Genomic DNA, 22122 nt, shown 5'->3' with positions numbered 1-22122 from the left:
CCCACGCTGGAGCCCAAAGTAACCTCCCTGGGCGCGCCCGGGCTGCTTTGTTCGCCCCGGTGCAGTTTGGGTGACTCCTTGGGGGAGAAGAGGGTTTTGTTCGCCGCTGGATGAGCCGCTTCGTTTCTTTTGTCGGCGATGAGGGGAAGGCGGAGCGGGGCTGCGGGCTCTCCGCCTGGGCGCTGGCGCTGCTGGCCGTGGGGCTGGGGGGCTGCTCGGGCAGCTGTCCCGAGGGGAGTGGAGAGGAGAAGAGGAAGGCGAACGTGGTGCTGACGGGCACAGTGGGGAGATTATGACGTGGACCCGGTTCATCACACTTACTCCTGCAAGGTAACGCGGCGGCCGGGCAGCCACGTCCCCCTGGCTGGGGGGGCTGCGATAACGGGCTAGGGACAGCGTGTAACGGCCCTCGCCGCTCGGAGTGAAAACCTGTTTCCTTCCCCTCCACCTTCCAGTTCTCCGCTTGTTGCTTTCCCCTCAGCTGGGCAGGATCAGCCCGGCCCACCCCTGGGCTTGGAATAAGCCCTGGGGAGATCCTGCCCGCGAAGGCATCAGCCTCGCTCTAGCTAAACACAAAGCTTGTGGCCAACTTGGGGCTTTCATTAAAAAAAAAAAAAAAGTTTCCTTGCTGTGTAATTTCTCCTTCTTCATGGTTTTTTTCGCTAAACTTAGATTTACGGGGTTTTTAAATTGAAGGAACTTTTTTTTTTTTAAAAAAAAAATCCTGCCCCCAAATATGGGTTAGATGGAAGCAGTCGCTGTGGGGAATGGAGCGAGAAGAAATGGATCAGCCTGGGTCAATTTCACGCTTGTGGGCTGTTTCTTGTTTCCCTTCTGTCTCCCATCTTCCACCCCCTGGAGTCTTGCAAGAAAAGCACTGATCTCGAGCCTCCTTAGAGCGGTGTAACCCTATCGACTCCAGTAGGGTTATTCCCGATTTACACCGGTGTCACGGAGGAGAATCTGGCCTCTTCTTTGCACTTTCTCAACTCCCCCTTCAAATCCTAACAAGTGCGTTAAATAAACCGTGAACTCTCAGATTGCAGCCGTCCAGAGAAAGCAACAGCAAAATCCCCCCTCTAAATCTCAGTTCCTGGAAAGTTAATCTGGAAACCACTCTCCCAATATTTATTTTAATGTGTGCGGTAGTAAAACTTTAAATCTGAACAAGTTCCTTTTTCTGCAAGAACATGTGTTTTTTATTGTATGAATTGAGGCTTAAGTGTGTAATTATGTATTTTTAGATTGAGCTTTTTAAAAAAAAAAATCGTGCAAACTGCTTCAAGGGGACTCTGTAAAGGCTACTTTTAAAAGGATTTCCCCACCCTTCAATGCTGAATGTGACTCTCCACTTTCTGGTCTGGAAGGCTTAAAACTAGCTGCTGTAGGTACTTGTGCACAACTGAACCCATCTCCATGTTTGCTCTAAAAGCATCTTGAGTTTCTTCAGCGCAAGCTATTGTTTAACTATGAATCTGGCCTCTGGCTATGTTTTTTTTTTTTTTTTAAAGCTAAGACAGCACTGAGAAACCTGAAATGCCATCCGCCTGGTTGTCAGCTAACATGCTGCAAGGTTTAACCCTTTACAGGAAGGGTGTCCTTCTGCAGTGACTCACTACTTGTTAAGGCGGTGGCTTAAAATGCAGATACCTGGGTGGGGCCATTCCCGTTTCCCCATTTCAACTGGGCCTCCTGTTCTGGAAAGTACTGAGGAACCTCCTGGAGTTAACCAGCGGGTCTGTCTTAGTGGGACCTAGTATGATGCCACTACTGGTACCCTGGCAGGAGGTGTCAGCCAGTGGGGAAGGTGAGAGAAGCACTGGGAAGGATGGCGTGCATTAGGAAAGAGTACCCATCGGATCTCTGGAGGGGTGTCTTACAACCTTGTTGGACACTTGTACCAACTGAAGACCTCCACTGTACCCTCATTCATTTATATTGCTCTACCTGCACTCCAACCCCTTCATCAAAGCATGCTCCCTACCCCCCAGTCTGATCAATTAGATCATAGACCCTCCAGGCTAGTGTAGGGACTTTTGTCTGCAAGTGTCTAGCACATCGTGGGCACATGAAAAATGAGTAAGCAATTGCAAGTCGGGTGACCAGACAGCAAGTGTGAAAAATTGGGACGGTGGTAGGGGGTAATAGGAGCCTATATAAGAAAAAGACCCAAAAACTGGGACTGTCTCTATAAAATCTGGGCATTTGGTCACCCTAATTGCAAGCAACCGGAGTCCTATGGCAGGCTGGGGCAAATGCAATCGAATGGGAGTTAGGCCACCTCAAGGCACCAGGAGGGCCAGTGGCAAAGGCTCATAATCAAAGCAGAGGGGATAACAAGTGCCCCATTAGAGAGGGATGAGGGAGGAAATGTTCCAAGCCCCCACTTCCCCAACTCCTTCCCCGCTCCAAACGTATGACCAATGGCTTTGCTTTAGGAGAGCAAAATCCAGGTTTCCTTTCATGGGCGCAAGACCCTAGGAAACCTCTTAATTTTCACTCCTACTTTCCTACTATCTCAGACCCACCTCCTCTGCAGCTCTCCTGCCGGACCCTTTGCACATACTGTTCAAAGTGTCTGCTGCAAGCACCCGGCACTGGATTGGAAAAGAAACCTTTGAGTCACTGTGGAACAGCAGTTCTCTGAAGACTTCAGCTGGATGCGCAGGAGTGATCAAACAGGCTAATAGAGTGTTAGGAAGTAGTAGTGAAAGGATACAGAAAATATCGGACTGCCACTAGATAAATCCATGGTGCAGCCACACATTGAATACAGTGTCCAGTACTTGTTGTCCCACCCAAGAAAGGATAGAGTGGAACTGGAAAAGGGTCAGAGAAGGGGCAACAAAGATGATCAAGGGTATGGAACAGCTTCCATATGAGGAGACACTAAAAATATTAGGGCTGTTCATCTTAGAAGAGATTTTTTTGGGGGGGGGAGAGACATTAAAAAGGGCTATAAAATCATGAATGGTGTGGGAAAAGTGACTAGAGAAGTTATTTACCTTTTCCCAGAATACAAAAAACAGGGGTCACCCAATGAAATTAATAGGCAGAAGGTTTAATACAAACAAGAGGGAATACTTTTTTTCCACACAGCACCCTGTTAACTTGTGGAACTCCTGGCCAAGGGATGTTGTGATGCCCAAAAGTATAACTGGGTTAAAAAAAGAAGTGGGTAGGTTCATCAGTGGCTATTAGTCAAGATGGTCAGGGATGCAACCCTATGTTTGGAGTGACCCTAAACTTCTGATGACCAGAAGCCAGGAGGGAAAGACAAGGGTGGATCTCCAACTGCCCTCCTGAAGCTCTGGTATTGGCCACTGTTAGAGAGAATACTGGGATGGATGGACCCTTGGTCTTATCCACTATAGCGGTTCTTATGAGAATGATCTGAGCTGTAGTGATGCAGGGAGGACTATGGTCTGTTGGGCGTGGCTTTTATTTTTAGTAACTACCTAGAAATGCATCCCACTCAGCTTGGAATAATCATGCTCAGGAGGATGGGGGCATGTTACCGATGTAATATTGGCCGTGGCAACAGACACATGAGACGAGCGCTGCTTGTACAGGCTATTTTATTTGATACCACTGTTCTATTGACAACCTAGTAGTATCCAGAGACCCCAAACAGGAACCGTTTGTATTATTAAGATGCATTTTCAGCCCCAAAGACCTTACAGATCCACCCCCAAAACCTTGATCTCAGATCTGCGCCAGAAATGCCCATGTTATCTCGGTTTGGCAGTATTGCCAGCTATCATGATTTGATCATATTTGGTTCTTTTCTTTTAAAATAAATGAATAAAAAAATCCCAGTTGCTAAAATAAAGTGGCTATGTGGGATGCCAGCTTTTTGAGTAAGTTCTTAGCCCTCATGGCTGCAGAGGAAAAGCTTGAAAGGGGACTTGAAAGGCAGAAGGCAAATAAAAAAGAACCTCCAAGTGTGTGTGTGTCTCAAAATAAAATCTCATTGGTTTGGCACGACTCTCAATTTTTAAATGTTTAAGCTTGGCAGTGCTGCTGTTTCTATTGGCCTGTTTTTTATTTTAATCTTTATTTAAAATACTTTCAAGTGAAACCTACATTTTGATTTTTTTTTTGTTTTGTTTTGTTTTGTTGTTGCTGAAATTCAGTCGGGTGTAAGTGTCTTTCAGAAGTGCCCTCTTCTGAATCTGTCTAATTGCAACTGGCCACATTTTGCCCTTGGCTACAGCCATGCATGGTGACCACGCTGACGTGCATAGGTATAACCAAGGGCAAAAATCTCCGAAGTGCAGAAGTGATTCTGCTGGCTAAGCTAGCAAGAAAATGCCTGCCCTTTTCCTTACTAAAGGGTATCTAGTAATTGTTCGCAGGGTTCCCTCTGAAATCCCACGTCTAGTTCATGGCAGCTTTTCTTATTGCAAGAGGAAATGTAAGGGCCTAGTTTGTGGTATGAGTTACCTTAAATACACGCCCAGAAGAGCGAATGTTATGGGTGCTGGATGGTCTGTGAAGAGCAGGCCTGGAAATATCGGGAGAAGATTCTCATGTTTGCTGCTTTAGCGTATCATTCCTTCCTGGTTAAACTCTAACCATCAAAGTTGAAGCCTTTGATATGCAGAGATAAGCAGGTTAGGACTGATAGAGGAAATTAAAGTTAGTGTTAGATAAACATCCTCAAATTGCTGCTGGCCATTAATTTGCTTTTTGAAGAGATTAACAATCTGAGACGAGCCAGACAGACAAACTGTTGCATTAACACTGAAGCCTGCGAATCTTTCCTTCCCTAGAAGGGGGTGGTATTTCAGGCACAGTAACTAGCTCTGTTTCCTTTATGCTTTGCTCCTGAACAATGGCCCGAGATCAAGATAGTGCTTGAGGAGATTCCTAATGGCTAATGGACACTGCTATTCCTTCTGTGCCTGGTGTGTTTCAATCTATTTCCAGCCCACGTATTGGCCTTCTTCTCCACTTGGTTCTCAAACATATCTTCTTCTTGTGTCTTAGGGTACGTCTACACTGCACGATTATTTCGAATTAGCTTAAACCGATATTACAAAACAGATCTAATAAAATCGGTTTAGCGCGTCCACAGTGGGATCCCGAAATCGATTGTTTGCGTCCATGGTCCAAAGCTACCATCGATTTCAGGAGCGGTGCACTGTGGGTAGCTGTTCCTCAGCTATCCCATAGTTCCCACTTCCGTGTTGAGAGCACAGTGCCTGATGGGGCAGAAAACATTGCCCCGGGTGGTGCTGGGTACAGCCTCACCCCTCCCTTTGTGAAGGCAGCAGACAACCCTTTGGCGCCTTTTTCGCGGAGTGCATTGAGCAAACGCCATAGCACAGCAATCTTTCCCTTTTTTTTTTCACGTGGTGGTGGGGGGAAATAAACTGAGGAGCTGTTCCCTGAACCACGCCAGACACTGTGTTTGAACCTACAGACATTGGGAGCTCAGCCAAGAATGCAAATAATTTTCAGAGACTGCTGTGGACTGTGGGATAGCTGGAGTCCTCAGTACCCCCTCCCTCCCTTCATGAGCGTCCATTTGAGTCTCTGGCTTCCCGTTACGCTTGTCACGCAGCGCTGTGTATCCTGGAGTTTTTTATTCAAACGCTTTGGCATTTCGTGTTCTGTAACGGAGCTGGATACAACAGATTTGTCTCCCCATACAGCGATCAGACCTAGTATCTCCCGTACGGTCTATGCTGGAGCTCTTTTTCGATTTCAAACTGCATCGCCAGCCGTGCTGATCAGAGCTCCACGCTGGGCAAGCAGGAAATGTAATTCAAAAGTTCGCGGGGCTTTTCCTGTTTACCTGCCCGCTGCATCCGAGTTCAGATTGCTGTCCAGAGCGGTCAGTGCTGCACTCTGGGATGCCGCCCGGAGGCCAATAACGTCGATTTCCGTCCACATGAACCCTAATCCGAGTTATCACTATCGAATTTAGCGCTACTCCTCTCGTTTGGGAGGAGTTCCGAAATCGATTTAAGGAGCCGTTTAACTCGATATTAATGACGACGTCGTGTGAACGGATACAGCGTTAAATCGGTATATCGGCCATTAAACCGATTTAAAGTCGCAGTGTAGACCTGGCCTTAGTTTGACCTGACATCTGTGCACTACCAGTAGATGCTCCATTCAACAAACCTAGCTGGGATCCAGCCCCATAGGAAGCCTTGGGAAGTATATGGGCCCTGTTACCTCCAAGTAATGTGTGCTATTGTGGGGAGACCTGGATTTGGGTGATGAATGTGTATGAGTGAAATTAGGCCTCGCGCTTTGCTAACTGAGCGGGAGGTGGAGTATGGGAGTCAAAGGGAGAGCGGGGGTCAATTTATCACTTGTAGACTAGACATGATAAATCAGCCCCTGCTGGATCAATTGCTGCCCCCCGATCTGGCGGGTAGTGTAGACATACCCCTAGTTTACGCTACAGATGTACGTTGGTGTAATGATGTTGCTCAGAGGTTTGGAAGGAGTGGGAGAAGCTCTCCTGGCGTGAGTAGTGTCTTCGGTGAGTGCTACAGTGTCACAGCTGCAGCGCTGGAAGTGTAGACAAGCCCTCAGTGTGGCCTGACTGCCCCTCCACTCTGAAGGGTGCTAGCTATGGAAAAGCAGGGTGGTGCCGCAGGTCAGGGCGAGGGGCATTGGCAGAACGGTGCAGGTGAATCCTGCACAGAGTCTGGCTAGCGCTGACATCGGCCTGTGTTGTCAGCCCTTCATTTTCCAGGTCTGCTCAGGTCAAGCAATAACTCTGCAGCCTCCCAGCCCTTGCCCAGCTCCAGTTCGTGGAATTGAAAAGCTTTGTTCCCGGGAAGCGTCTAGTCTCTTTAGAAACTTCTACCCACCGCAGAACCTTGCAGCTGCTGGCGGTTGTGTGGGAATCTCTCTAGTCTGGTTTGAGACCAAGTTGCTTCAGCTGCCTGCGGAGCTGGTTCTACTTTCCAATGGCAGGAAGGATTTCCTGGTCTTTTGGGAGATGCCTTTCCCTCTAGTTTGCATTTCGCTTCAAATCCTTTTTTGCCAAGTGTTTCTCCAATAAAAGTGTTGCTTCTGCTGCCCCCTCTTCCCCCCTCCCCCCAGCCCTTAGGAACCCCTGAGAACACGCTCTTGAGCCCAGTATTCTGCATGTTCCTTGGCCAAAGAGAAGGAGACCTCTTAACTACTCTGGTTGGCAATTAGCTTTAGCCTATTTTTTCTTCTCTCATGCTGGGCATTTTTCTTCTCAGTGTAGCCAATGAGTCACCGGAGAAGAAGCCTTAATTGTATTTAATGAATGAGATGCCCTTCAGGCAACTGTCAGTTGTGGTGCCTCTTGCATCCGAGAAGGAGTGGAGAAAGAGCCCCTGGCTTCTGTTACCTTGCTTAGTGCAGCAACCTGAACTCCAGGGCCTCCCTGCTGAATATATATTCACAGGATGAAGTGAAAGCTGAGGGCTTTCTGGCCCTGATGGTGAAAATGTCTGTTCACCATTCAACACAACTGGTGTCTTTCCCTCTCCCCCTCCCCACTCATTTGTGAGTTATTACTTAGTGAAGCTGAGACTTTTCTGGGGAGTGTGGAGTGTTGGGGGGGAAAGTTGCCCTGGGGGTTCTGCCAGTGCAGGCTACTCTTGCTGGATAAGAATGGGGTGAGGCGGGTGCTGCTTAGGAAAATGCCTCAACTTGATTCTGTTGATAAGTGTAACCACAGGCAGTTCTGCTGCCACACCGAGTGCTTCAAAAATAATAATAAAAAAAAACAAACCCCTAGCCTGCAGCGTGGAAGGCTGGCAGGGAATTGGGAGGCTCCCCTTTGCCTTTCACAGAGTTCAGACCAGCACTAATCTGATGCAAGCAGGGAACTGCATTCCTTAACTCTCTGCATCCTGGCCCTCACCTGAGCTGGTGTCACAGGTGGCCCCCTGCCTGCTCCCCGATGAGACGGAGAAGCACTTGTGCACAGATCTCTCTCCTGGTGCGAACGCAGGGATTCATGTATGAGCTGAAGAGAGGAAAGCTGCCTGTTCATTACCCCTGCTTGCCGGGTGAAGCTGCTCGCCGGGTGAAGCTACTCACTGGTCGATTGCCATCACGCTCTCAAGACAGGGCTCGCACCTGCCGGGCCAGGTACAGCTGAGCAGTTGGACTTTGAAGCCGGTCGCTGCCAGGACTGAGTCAGGCAGAGAAAATTGCTTCCGACAACACTTGCTTTGCTTGTCCACCGTTTTTCCCCCTGCCTCTGAAGATTGCAAAGTGTGACTCCAGCTTCAGGTTGGGCTGTCCGAGGCCAGGGAAGGGCTTCTTGATTCCTGTAAATCTTTGCTCTTACTTTACCGTGGCATAAATTAACATTGGCACAAGTGGTGTTAAAGTCCCCTAAAGCCAGGAGACCTGGAAGTGGGAGGGAGAGCATGAGACTGGAGCAGGAGTTATGGAAAAGCCAAAAATGAACTCCTCCATCTCTTCTAGCATCTACTCGCCACACCTGAGTGCCCCTCTGTGCACTCCTGAGATGTGGTTGTCTCAGAAGGTGTCAATTGTACAGGTTGATGCTAAGCAGATTGGAACATAGGAATTGCCTGGGGCATGTTCTGCAGGGTAGGGACTGCCTTGTCTCTGGCCTCCTTGAAAGATGCATCCTGTGTATCCTCTTTTCCTTGTTTCCAGTGAGTGCAGCTGCCTGAGTGAGACCTGGCTGGAGAGACACTATCTGAACCTGACTCTAGACCACTACAGTCCTTGAAGATTGACTCCAAGCCTTCAAAAATCATGAGTCTGGCCCCAAGGAATCACGAGAGTGAGATTAAAACCACACTGGGGCCTCGACACTGCACCCAGAAGCATCTGCGGGGGGGCACTGGGATGATGTGCTTTTTGGTGGGTGGTCCTGCTCCAAAGGCAGCTGCTGTGCTTTGTACGAGCTGTGGGCAGGGTAGTCAGTGGTTCAGTCTCGAGGTTGGATTGTGGCTGCTAGGTCCTCATCCAGAGCTGGTGGTAAGTGCACTGTTGCAATCTGTGCAACCAGGAGCAGAGATGAACCCAGCACAGGGTGGCCAGACACCCTTATATTAGGGACTTTGTCTTATAGGACCTTATTACCCCTTCATAGGACTTTATTTCCCCCCCGTCCTGATTTTTCACATTTGAGATCTGTGCATTACACCAGGGGTCTGAACTACTCTGACACTTGAATGGCAGATGCTTCTCATAAGGGGGCAGTCAGGGTCTTTGCTGGCAACCTTAGTGTTTCACTCTCCCCAGCAGCAATGCATTTCTCTTGTTCCCACTCCCCAGCAAGCTGTTTCTGATCCCCTTTCCATATGCTATGGAATGAACCACGGGGACTGGCTGTTGAGGCTCTTGAGTCCTCTTGCTGACTACAAAGCAAGCCAGTGGCATAACCTTGTGAAAACTGTCCTGATTGCTCAGTGCCTCAGTGTCTCAATCTGTAAAATGGGCATGGCAATTGCCCACTTCTAATGCACATTGAGATGTAGGGTGAAAAGTGCTCTCACGCTGGGAAGCCTTTATCTTGCATCATCTGTGTGGAGAGGCATGAACCCAGTTTTTAAACCCCGCAGATCTCCTTTAGACCACATTGATGTAAATAGCCACGGTCTCATTTCAGAGGGTGGCTTTCAGAGCCTCTTGCCTGCAGACTCCTCCCCATCCCCCGCGGCTGCACTGTTTAATATTGCATGCTCTGAAGCTCACTAGGGGAGTTGTGACAGCCATGGGAAGCAGGTGACTGACCTTGTGGTAAGTGTCTGTCTCAAATCTGGACCTTAGCGTCCAAAATCTGGGTGCTTACTATGATTCCCCCAAGCTTGTACCAGCTTGGATCTTATCTCACTGCCACCAGATAGGATTTTGGCTCCTATCAGCCCGGGTTCCCCAAATATTCCTTGGGGGACCCCTCCTCTGGCCTCCCCAACTTCCCTGGAAAGACCCCCAGACTCAGAAGTCTGAGTCTTAACCGGCAAGGGAATTACTACCTTCCCTCCCCGCTCCCTCTCAGCCGTTCCGCTCTGAGCAACCTTGAGGAGTTGATGTAATCTCTTTCATCACAATACCAAGAAAACCTGTCTCCGTCTTCCACAAAGAGACAAGCCTTAAACACCAGAGAACAGAGCTGATTCTCTCTCTCTTTCCCGTAGCTTTTTCCCGCCCTGGGACAATAGGAAAGTAAACACAGAGCATAGGCTTCCCCCTCCCCCTAACCTGTCACAGGGATAGACAGAGGCTCAGGCACAGAGATTTCTATCCCCTTGCCTCACTGGAAAAGAAACTCCCACAGTTTTAAAAAGAAAACTTTTATACTAAAAAGAAAGAACTTACATATACTAAACACTGCATTAAGAAAATTCAATACAGGGATATGGCTTATAAGAAATAGGAATAAACAGTCTGATTTAAAAAATAGCCAAATAAAACCAGTCCAGCAAATCACAACACATTGTAAAATGACAACACAAGCAATAATAGCCTATTGAGCCTTGTTGCCTTGACTCATGCACTTTGTAGTAGAATGTTAGAAAGAAATTGGAGTTGCAGACAAGCTGTTTCCTCCAAGCCAGGAGAACAAAGACAGAGAACAAAACCAAACCCTCCAGAGGTTCCCACCTTTAACTTGAAAAATCCAGTTTCCTGATTGGTCCTCTGGTCAGGTGTTTGATTCCCCCCTGTCCACCCCTTACAGGTAAAAGAAAATTAACCCTTACCTATCTACTTATGACAGACCTCTTGGCGGCTGGCCTAGCGGAAAGAACATGGAGAGGAGCGGGAAGCATGGGGAAAAGCGAGGGCTGACTGTACTCACGGGCAGTCTGGAGCAGTCACAAGGAGATCTAGGGTAACGCTGATGTGCCACAACATATACGCTTGCTAGCAAGCTGCTCTCTTCCCCCTTGAGCAGATCTCTTGATGAACTCTTATTACATAGGCAGAGCTCTATGCTTCCTGACTGCTCCCTTCGGAGGGAATCACAGTACCAAGGGGACCTTGAACTCCTGGGCAGTGGACAGGGAACTTGCCTGTTTTCCTCCTCCCCCCTGCCCCATGGTGCGTGGTAAATTATTCCCATTATCCTGGCCTCTTCCCTCTGCCCTATGCGTTTCTTTAGGAGCAGTTTCAAAAAGGAGAGAGCACAGCCCCAGGGGTGCACTGAGCTCCCAGCTTGTTTTGATTTGCTAACAGATCTACTTTGCACTGCTGGTTTCTTCTCCTTTTTTGGAGGGAGTGGGATGAGGTGGGGAATCTGCTGGCTGCTGGGTTATCTCTGGGGTAGAAGAGCCTGTCTTCTCGCGGGGAGAAATAAACTGCCTGGCTGTGAGACAAGGGTTTATTTTCCTTACTGGAGTTAGATGAGTGAGGAGAGCTGTGCTTTACTGTCAAATTATCCAAACATTTCAACAAAGTCTGCTTCCAGCACAGGCTTCATGTAACAATTTATAGGAATGCCTCTTCTCACTTTAAGAGAACACTGTCTTCCCCTGCCTGATTGGCTGCTCCCTTGTCAGAGCAGGGAATATTCACTTCTCCCCCTCCAACTTTCTTCTGCCCATGCTCTCAATGCTCCTGCGTCAGAGCTAGGATCCCTGGAATGGATGGAGACCGTTTTCTCTAGCTGGTCAAGGCTGCTGTCTCCCTGGCTTGGGGGCGTCACTGGCTTTAGGGCACACACTGTCTTTTCAGAAGCAGTGTTGCAGATCAGACCGCGAAGAAAATGCCAGATACCAGGCTGTGCAATGTATGAAATCTCCCAGGGAAATATTTCAGCAATAGCCCAGTACAGTGTCCTCTTCAACTAGGAAAGGGGGATTCCCTGTGACAAGGAGTTAACTTGAAAACTCCCCTTTGGGAGGCCAATTGTGGTATCGGACAGTTACTTTTCCACTCTCTCGTTAACTTGGTGGCCTGGGTTTGCAGCAGGCTAGCCGACTTGCCCTGCATGCACAGCAGCTGGAGACAGACAATTATGGATCTGGTTTCCCTGGGAGCATCCAATCAAGTATAACACCCTCTGCTGTGAACCATAATTCCCTTATTAGTCACGGGCAGAACCAGGGCAGATGTGACTGACGTTCTCGTCTGTCGCTATGCCAGCTGCATGTGGCTGCTCTCAGTGTCCCTTGCTGCCAGGCACCTGCTCTCAAAGCCAGCCGTTGGGAACACGTACCAGGAAATCAAAGTTCAAACTACATTGGGTGAAACCAAGTTTTTAAAGTTTTCAGATATCTTAACCATGTCCTGATGCAATAAATAATATATCACTGAGGCTGGCTCTATGGAAGCCATCTGCAGCAGAGGCAGGGCATGGCAGGGTGGTTGTGTTTTTTTTGCCTCTGTTGCAAAGGAAACTCCTAAACAGGATGCTATAACATAACTCCGCCAACTGACGCATAAAGAAAGCCCAAAGCAGAAAAGGAGGCAGGGGCTGCATGTTCCCTCCTACGTTGGTTTCTGTATCCTTCCCAAGGGGATTGCAGAGCGGTGCTAGGCATGCCCAGGGCTGAAGGAAAGGAGACTGGGTATATAGCTTGTATAAAACACTTTAAAAAAAAAACAACAACCCCAAAACAACCTAAGATCCTTGAACACTGACACCTTTTCTTGCAAGTTTCAGCCTTGGGTGAATTCTTACACCACTGACGTACCTTGCTGCCACTCGAAGGGCAATCACACATGTGTAACCCTAGGCATCTGCATTGTGGAGAGGAGCAGAAGGCAGAATTTTCTTGTTGCTGCTGCTGTTTATCCCACCAACCCATCATAAGAACAGCTGTACTAGGTCAGACCAAAGATCCATCTAACTCAGTGACCTGTCTTTCAACCGTAGCCAATGCCAGGTGCCCCAGAGGGAATGAACTGACCAGGTAATCAAGTGATTCATCCTCTGTCACCTATTCCCAGCTTCTGGCAAACAGAGGCTAGGGAAAACATCCCTCCCATCCTGGCTAATAGCCAATATCCTCCGTGAACTTATCTAGTTCTTTTTTTGAACCCACTTATAGACTTGGTCTTCAAAACATCCTCTGGCAAGGAGTTCCACAGGTTGACTGTGCCTATTCTATTCTGTTCCCCTCTGGGGACTGTAAGGCTGTGCTTGCTGGGGCTAACTCTGCCAATGGCTCAGACGCTGTTGTTTTATATAGCACAATCGATGTGCATGGAGCTTTACAGGCATACAAGACAGGCACCACCCTAGAGGGGTCTGTAACCTGAATGGGAACGAGAACCCCAAATGGTCTTGTCATGGTTGCTGGGCCTGAGTGCTCTTTCTTGGGCATCCTCCTCGTGCCGTACCTCCCTGTAACACTTTTATGCTGGGCCTGGGCTACAGCACCTTGCGAGCCAGCTGGGTTCAGACACTTGCAGTTCTTTCCTCTGGGAGTGCTAGGCAATGATCTGCCAGTTGCCTGGCACCAATGTGTTGTTTTATTTTTTTTTAAACAGTAGGAACAAAGCATTTAGAGAGAAGATTTTAAAAGTCCAGCCTACCTGTGTGTCTCTTACCTACAGTCCTCGCATAGCCTTGCTGGAAGGAAGGCCTAACTCCTTCAGACATCTCTGTCTGCTTTCTCTGCCCAAGGGCCCGAGTGGCTACCCACCCTTTGGGAGAGAGTCCCTTTTCTGACTGCTGTAGTCTTTCATCTTCTGATTCCCAGGCCTGGTCCTGCCCTGGTTTTGTCTCTTATCAGCTTCAAGTGTTTGCTGAGAATTGGCTTATCTTGAGCCATCATCCTTCCCTTCCTACTGGTTTTCTCCCCCACTTATAGCTTCCTATAAAACAAGACCAACATCCTGATGCAGTGAATACCTCAGTGACCAGGTCAGCTGGCAGTATTCATGCCTAGGGCCCTACCAAATGCATGGTCCATTTTGGTCAATTTCACAGTCATAGGGTTTTAAAAATCATAAATTTCATGATTTCAGCTATTTAAATTCGAACTTTCGAGGTGCTGTAATTGTAGGAGTTCTGACCCGAAAAGGAAAGTGTGTGTGTGGTGTCACAAAGTTATTGTAGGGGCGAGTTGCAGAACTGCTACTCTTACTTCTGCACTGCTGCAGGCGATGGCACTGCCTTCAGAGCTGGGCAGCTGGAGAGTGGTGGCTGCTGGCCGGGGGCCCAGCTTTGAAAGCGCAGCCGCCGCCAGCAGCAGCACAGAGGATGGCGTGGTACGGTATTGCCACCCTTACTTCTGTGCTGTCGTGCTGGGCCCTCAGCAGCTGCCACACTCCGGTCACCCAGCTCAGAACGCAGAAGTAAGAGTGGCAATACCACAATCCCCCAAAAATAAGCTTGTGACCCCTACCCTGCCCTACAACTCTTTTGGGTCAGGACTCCCAATTTGAGAAACGCTGGTATCTCCTGTGAAATCTGGATGGTATAGGGTAAAAGCACGTAAAGGACCAGATGCCACGGTGGGGTGGGGGAACCAAATTTCACGGTCTGTGACATGTTTTTTTTTTCTTACTGTGAATTTGGTAGACCCTATTCATACCCAGTTCTGGAGCTGCTCCATTTCCATCCTAGGCCATCACCTTTCCTTGGTGTTGGTACTAGGGGTGGGGAAGGGAAGCTGTGCCACAGCCTTGCTGATGAGGATAGTTCTCTCCCCTCCTTGCGGGTATGTTACTCAGTGAACAGTGCATGATTGCTGGGATGCTGGGGAGGACAGGACAGTGGGATGCAGTCGGAGCAGCTGTTCCTGCTGAATCCTGGTACTGCTGTGGAGCAAGAAACTACTGCAGGAGCAGTGGGCTGGGGACGCAGAAAGAGGCTGTTGCAACTGAGCAACCTTCCGCCAGCTTGGGAGCGGACAGCAATGGCAGACCCAGGGGACTGAAATACAGTGTGCGACCCTGTAATGGGTCAGTCACACCTGCACCTGATACACACCTGGGGAATGCAGGGCGTCTGTCTCTTGCACTCTTGGCAATGCTTCTGTGGCAAGAGAGATTGAAAATTGGTTTTCTCACTCCCGCCGGCAGGGGGGGTGTGTGTGTGTGTGTGTGTGTGAGAGAGAGAGATGAATTCAGTTTGGGTAGAGAGAGGACAGTGCCCACGGGGATCAATCCTCACTCACGTTTACTGCTCTTGGGGAGGGGGCTTGCTCATGAAATTCACTCCTGCTGAGGTTTTATAAGCTCTGCTTACTCCTCTCAGCTGGAGCTTTTGTGGGGGCTTGATGAAGATTCACTAGCCCTCGCGCTCTGACCAGGGCAGTGTTGTGTTCTCACACTGGGACCTCCTGTGTTTTTTCTTTCCCTTTACTCTAGGTGAGAGTCTGGCGGTACCTAAAAGGCAAAGACATTGTAACGCATAAAATCCTCTTGGACGGTGGGAACAAAGTGGTAATCAGTGGCTTCGGGGACCCCTTAATTTGAGACAACCAGGTCTCGACGGGGGACACCCGCATTTTCTTTGTCAACCCCGCCCCCCACTACCTGTGGCCCGAACACAAGAACGAGTTGATGCTGAACTCCAGCCTGATGCGGATTACCCTGCGCAACCTGGAAGAGGTGGAGCACTGCGTGGAAGGTGAGGCTGGTTCCTTGCATGTCCCCTTCTCTCTCTCGGTCTTCCCCCACCCCGCAGGGCTGGTTATCTTTGTGCCTCTGTACGGTAAGAACCACAGCATTGGTGTGATGGGGTGAAGCCCTTGCAGAGCTAGGGAAAGAGAGCTGATTGGCTGGGTGAGCTGTCAAACACCCAGGGACAGAGGGGAGGGACTTCCCTTCCCTGCAAAGTCTTCTGGGTAGGAAAGCCCTCTATAAAACTCCTTGGCTTCCAGCTGGGAGTCAGAGTTGCTGAAGGAACCTGAGCCTGTAAATCTTGGTATCTTTTTAAAACCCCTTCAACTGGGTCTTTCTTCTGTACTCTGCCACAATAGGTCAAGTCCTGGCTCTGTGGCCAGTTCTTATTCTGAGCCATGGCAATGGTAAATCTGTGAAATGGTGTCACTGTTGACCCTACTGGTCAAATGGGCTGGACATGTTGTTCTATGTAGTCCCAAGGCAGCAATGCTGCTGCTGTTGTGAACTGATACGTCTCATCAGCTAACTGTGTGGATGGCTGATGACCAGAAACCCTGTTCTGGGAAGTAGCAGTTAAAATCATTATGGAGCCAAGCAATGTCATTTTAACTTTACACTACAAGCATTGGTCAATGCAAGTTATGTTGGCGTACCATGACTCTGGTTCAGACTTTCTCAGTTTTCTAATTTTGTTCACTTAAGTCATCCCTGCAAACTCGGACAGGGATCTGAGAAGCAAGCTGGCTTCTTTCTGGCTCCTGTAACCTCAGCGGGAACAAAGCTTCCATACACAGGTACAAAGAGAAGAACTTGGCCCAACAGTTAAAGTTGGTGAATAAGCTTGATGAACGAGCTATAACTTGAATTAATCATAGTCTGCCATAGCTGTTCTGACTGACCAGTGTTAGCAAGAGCAAGTAGCAGACATGTTCTTTGCTCAGATCAGCAGAGTGAACAGTAGGAAAAGCTTCCTAACTGTCTGGGTGGTTAAGCACTGGAAGAAATTATCTGGGGAGTTGTACAATCTCCATCCCTAGAGGTTTTTTAAAAACAGGTTGGACAAACCTGTCAAGGTTGGTGTTGATAATACCTAGTTCTGTCTCAGTGCAGGGGACTGGACTAATGACCTGTCGAGGTTCCAGTCCTAAGATTCTAAATATCTGCAAGGGGTGAGGAGGTCAGATTTCTCGAGAGAAGGTGTAATTAAGGCTGCATTGCTTGGAGCAGAACCATGCTTCAAGGGCAGCAGAAATCTCTCAAGGGGCAGGGAGAGTGTCTCTTCTCCAAACCCCAAGTAAGTGCACGTTCGTCGACTGCCTTGGGATAATGTTCAAGGCAAGAGTTCCCAGTGCCTGGGAAGTACATTGACCCCAAGCCTCTCAGTTAAGGCTGCATGTGTAATATTCAGACCCCATGAGCAGATGAATAAACAACGGAAAGAGCGCAGGAATTCTGTGTGAGCCAACAGATAAACACATGGATCAGCTCCTTCCTCCTTTCTGGTGGTAGGGAGGGAAGGGCAGAACCCTTTCCTGCAGCTGTGAATGCTTACAGAGGAGTAAGTGACTGAGAATGTGGGGATGGCTGAGAAGGCTGGTGGAACAGAGTGGTTCCCAAAGTGAAGGCTGTTTGTGCAAATGGCTTTTGTAGGAGGTCTGGAACATGGAGAGCGAGACGGTTGGGCGTGTCCAGTAGTGGTTATGTACAACCTACTGTATTCCCTATGCAGTGTATATACTCCCAGCTAAAAATTGCCCTGCTCACAATGCCTTTTTCAACAGATCCAATACCTAGGACAGTCTTTCTCTTCACCCTTCCCAATCTTAATTTGCTTAGCCCTTTAGGCACAGATTTTTTAAAGGTGTTGCTTGGCTCAGCTTTGCCACGTGTACCTGACTTGGGAACCTAAGTGTTCTTTCCAAAAGTGCCCTAGGAATAAAGGTCCTTTTGAAAATGAGACATGGGCTCTGGACATCAGTGAGGCATTGAGCAGCCTAAATAGCCCTTAAAGTCTGGGCCTTAATCTCTCCTGTCCCCCTGCTCAAGAGGATGCAGAAGACATTTGGAGGAAAGATATTTGGCCCTTGAGAAAATGAATGTCCTGTCTGGACCATCTGCTTTGTCCTTTACCCACCCATTTAAGGTATTGACTCCATGTTGGTGCAGCTTTCTCAATCCTAACTTACTGAATTATGATGGGGGATGGGTCCATCAATGGCTACTAGCCAAGATGGTCAGGGATGCAACTCCCTGCTCTGGTTGCCCCTAGCCTCTGAAGCTGGGTGTGGATGACTGTATGGATCACTAGATTGCCTGTTCTGTAAATTCCCTCTGAAGCACCTGGCATTGGTCACTGTCAGAAGATAGGATACTGGGCTAGAGGGACCATTGGTCTGACCCAGTTTGGTCGTTCTTATGTAACTTATGAGTGGCTGCCATTTGTGAACTTTTGTAAGTTTACTGCTAACAAATTTTGGACAGGATATTCAACCGTGTGCATCAGGGCTTAAGCCCATCTCTAACAACTGGAGATCAGGATGAGATGTCAACTGGAGGCAGATTATCCTTCATCTGCTAGGTGTGGTTCTTTAATTTTCCTCAAGAGCACCTTCTGCTGGATGCTTCTGGAGACAGGATGCTGGACTTAGATGGAGCCTGGGTCTGACCCAGTCTGCCAATACTTACACTGCAGAGGGATAGATTGGCAGTAAAGGGTGTGTTTTGCTTAGTAGCAGAGGTCCAGAGCAGTGTTTCACATGGACTCTGTGTATCGGTATGATCCATTCCTGCGTTTGTCTCTTGAGAAAAGAGTCCAAAGTTGCCTTGGCTGGAACAATCTGACCTAATGCCCATAGTGAAACCTTTCCCAGCTGCTGCCTCTGGTCCTAGGAGAGTAAAACTTCAAGTCTCTTTCCACTGCTGGAAGTAACTGGCTATGGTAGTCCAGAGACTTCTCTTCTTGCCAGGAAGTGCTTACACTGAACCTGGACATCCAAACACGTAGATGAGCTTCCAGGAAAGGGCCTGCTGAATTCTGATGTCTCGCATCTTGCGTCTCCCCTTGAGGGTCAGAGTAGCCAGATGAGCGACCTTCACTGAGGTGGACTAAAAATATAAACCCTGAAAAATGAAAATACAGCCGCCCTAGCCATCTTGAACCTGAATATAGACAACACATTTAGTGCAGAAGGGCATTAAAGGCACTAAAGCTTGAACCTATCTGAGTTCAGTGACCATCTCTTGCATGTAGCCATGATCTGGGTCTATATGACCAAATCCCATTCTGCAGAATATCCTTTCTTTAGGCCAGGTAGCAGCTGACACTGTCTTGGACTCCCGTTTTCTAGGAAGTTAAAGGAAACAAGCGGTTCAACCAATTAACTAATTAACAGTCTCTTCCTGATGGCTCACAGGGGAGCTATTGGAGATGTGGTCATGGCTAACTGCTTTGGGGAACTGGGACCATGGGGTGGGCTGGGCAGGGGAGAAAAGGCTGCAAGATGGGACTGGAGAGCATTTCCATACAGGGCAGGATTGAGTTAGTGAGAAGCGGCCCGGTTCCCGAGTGTGATGCTGGGGAAAGAACAAAAAACAGGTGACCACAGCACTGATGTCTCAGCCAGAGAGGTCAAACATCTGTGTAGACCAAGCACAGATGTGCATAATGACACTGCAGTCAGTCGTCTTTGTGTTCAGCAGAACCTACAGCAGTTTGAGGTACACCACTGTCTTGGGAAAGGGAAATCCAGCAATTTTCCTTCACCTGGCTGATCTGCTTTTCATCTGTCAGTGTCTGAAAGTCAGGCCATGGTTGGAATATTACATGTGCTGTACAGTAACTAGCTTGCTGTGGCCTGGGACAATCTGGCCTTGATAAAACCATGGCTTTTTGTCCCAAACTCTACCCAAATCAGAAGTCCCTCTTGGAGCCTGCAAAATGTTCAGTTTGACTTGTACCTCGTAACTGCCTGGGGTGGGCTGGGAATGCCGTGACAAGGACTTTTGAGTCCACACACAATTCCTATGCTTTAGTCCCATCTTCTACAGATATAAGAGCATCAGAAGGACTCAGCTGTAGCACAGATGGGCTCTCCTCCCAGGATGTGCCCATAACAGGGTTAAATCTAGCCCGGTCCAGAGGGCGACAAACCTGTTTCACAACAACTTCTAAGGTTTCTAAACGTTTTTTGTTCTGTCCTGGTACAAAATGAAAATGTTCCGAGCATATTTGGGAAACAGAACGGTCTCAAAAAGCCAGTTTTCAGATCAAAAGGGTAGGTGACTACGTCAGTGCAGGTACGAGGACATTTGCTGGTGTCACTCTCTAAACAGAGTGTATGGGAAGTAAGGGCCGACTGGCTATGACTGCTTATAACTGTGCAACAACTTCTGGCGGGGAGTGTGGGTTCTCCTTTGCGGCTCAGTAAATCTGGGTGAGCTCTCCTAGGGGAATGGCTTGTCTGATAAGCCCATGGCCTTGCTGTATCAATTTCTTTGATTTGTTAGCTAACCTGGGACTGGGCAGGTAGAAGTAGGAATCATTGCTTAGACTTTCGGATGTGCTGGATTTTGTAAGGGGAGATCCAGCAGACTCTCTTAAGCAAGGTGCTAGATGTCGTCATTATTATGACTTTTTTTTCTCTCTGCTCTTTTGAGAGTTCAACAACTGACCCCCACCTCCCCGAGACCTTTCCCCAGATGTGTATCCGGATTTCACTTTGATCACCGCTTCGGTTTAAGAAAATCAAGTGTGTTGTGTATAGTCTGTGTGCGTGAACTTCCTTCCTCACAGACAGCTCAGATTCAAGCCTTCTGGGGCCCTGGCTATGCGAATCCAGCACTGCTCTTACAAATTGCCTGGCAGATGGTATGATTTGCGATAATTCTGGTGCACTTGCCTGAGCTGAGATTGCTTTACTAGTGATGGGGACTTGAACCAGGGCGGAATCATGTACACTAGCTTTGCAGATATGATATGTAATTAAACCTGATGGCACTGGGTACGGCAGACATGCACCACCATCCTGTGTGTCTTGTTCCCTTGGAAAGCTGAACAGAAAGTGATAGCGTGGTTAATTTCTTCTCCCACCCCCTTTCTGATCTGTTCTCCGCCCTGGCACATGCTTTACACATAGTGTCTTTCGCATGTGGCACTCAAGGGTCTTTACAAACGAATTATGCCAGGGGAGCACTGATTTATACTGGGTTCTTCACCATTTTGCAGATCGGGGCTAGTGGGGCTGGGGTTTGGAGAGAGGGCTGCAGAAAGTTTGTGATTCAGCCAAAGCGTAGCAGAGCTAGGAACCAAATAGGAGTCCTGAGGCCCAGTCCTCTGCTCTAGCCACTCCAGACCCCTGTAGCAGCCACTTCCTGATGTGGGAGAGCCTGACCTTACTTTCAGCTAAAGTGAGGGCAGCAGGTTTCTGCAGCTAATGCTACTGAGCTGTTGTATTCCCTTTTGAGAGCAAACTCCACTCCCCTGGAGACTGCAAACCTTCCTTGCTCTGGATTGGCCGGAAAGATTTCTGGTTGACTTGGGAGCTGCTCTGAAGCTGGATTGCCTTGAAAGCGTCTCTTAAAGCCTCATTGTGTATCTTTGTCTCTTCCTGTTCACTTTTATTCCTTCCTCTCTCTCTCTCCTTAATTCTGAGAGGTTTTGTCCTTGTAAACCAGCCCGTGCAAATCTGCTTTTCAGTCTCCTTAAAGACTTGCAAGGAGTGCAGAGTGGGCTGTTTCTAGCAAGAAAATTGCTTGCATGGGGCTAGTGCGCAGTGCGTTTGGGGTGTGGGCATTTCCCATGATCTGCTCTCTTTGCAGAACTCCCCCGTCTCTGGACCCATTTCTCTTTTCTAATCCCTCCCTGGCCTCTTATTGTGTGTCGGGGCAGGGAGGAGGGGCCTGGAAAGACTTGGATGTGGGTTTTTTCTTCAAGCTGTCCTTCCTCCCCCTCTTCCCTCTTGGCGCTGTTTTGGGCTCAAAATAATGAGAACAGCCTCCCCCACCTCCACCTCAGGAGGGTGAGAAAGTTAGCCAGCAGCTGCGAAAGGGCAGTAAGCTGTGAGAGAATCTTCTACTGTGAAATCCTGGAGGCACCTTCCCTTTGGAGTTCTGCATCCAGGGCTGCTGTGCCCCAGAGCTGGGGGTGAGAGGGCTGGGTCTGGGGGAGAAGGGAAGTGGGGTCTAGTTCATGGGTGAGGTCCTGAGTCTCTGTCTCTGCCAGTGGATCAGTCCTGCTTTCGGGGGCTTAAAACCCAGCTCTGATTCGTAAATGGAATCCTCCCCCCAGAGGATGGCGTTCTTTCCGGAGTTCTCTGCTAACAAAACAATCTGCACTTACGGTCACTTGTGTAACATCATCTAGTGGTTAGCGCACAGGATGAGGAGTCTGGAGATATGGATTCTAGTCTCCACTCTGCCACTTACTGCAAGGCCTGGGGTTAGGTGCATGGACTCCCCTGGCCCCATCACTGGGTTAACCCCTTCTTTGCTTACGTTTGCCAAGTGCCTTGGGGTCCTCTGCTATTGGAACCTACATAAGCAGAATGGGGTCTCTGTCCCCTAGTATTGGCATTTTTTCCTTATCCCTGTCAGGCTGTTAATTGGCTCTCAGCT

General features: G+C 48.7%; 1 protein-coding gene across 2 annotated transcripts in view; it reads left to right on the top strand.

The window, feature by feature from the left end:
* The first annotated feature begins 255 nt into the window (after positions 1 to 255).
* The window catches only part of AGRN (agrin), a 221549-nt gene continuing 199682 nt past the window's right edge, over positions 256 to 22122 (top strand). For both annotated transcript variants that reach the window (XM_075060217.1, XM_075060216.1), the window contains exons 1-2: positions 256 to 330; positions 15253 to 15514. In XM_075060217.1, the coding sequence (XP_074916318.1) occupies positions 15448 to 15514 (67 nt within the window). In that variant the 5' untranslated portion in view covers positions 256 to 330; positions 15253 to 15447. The remainder of the gene's footprint in view (positions 331 to 15252; positions 15515 to 22122) is intronic.

This window comes from Chelonoidis abingdonii, chromosome 23, assembly GCF_003597395.2.
Source record: "Chelonoidis abingdonii isolate Lonesome George chromosome 23, CheloAbing_2.0, whole genome shotgun sequence".
Lineage (NCBI taxonomy): Eukaryota > Metazoa > Chordata > Testudines > Testudinidae > Chelonoidis > Chelonoidis abingdonii.
This window is presented reverse-complemented; position numbering and strand designations above follow the sequence as displayed.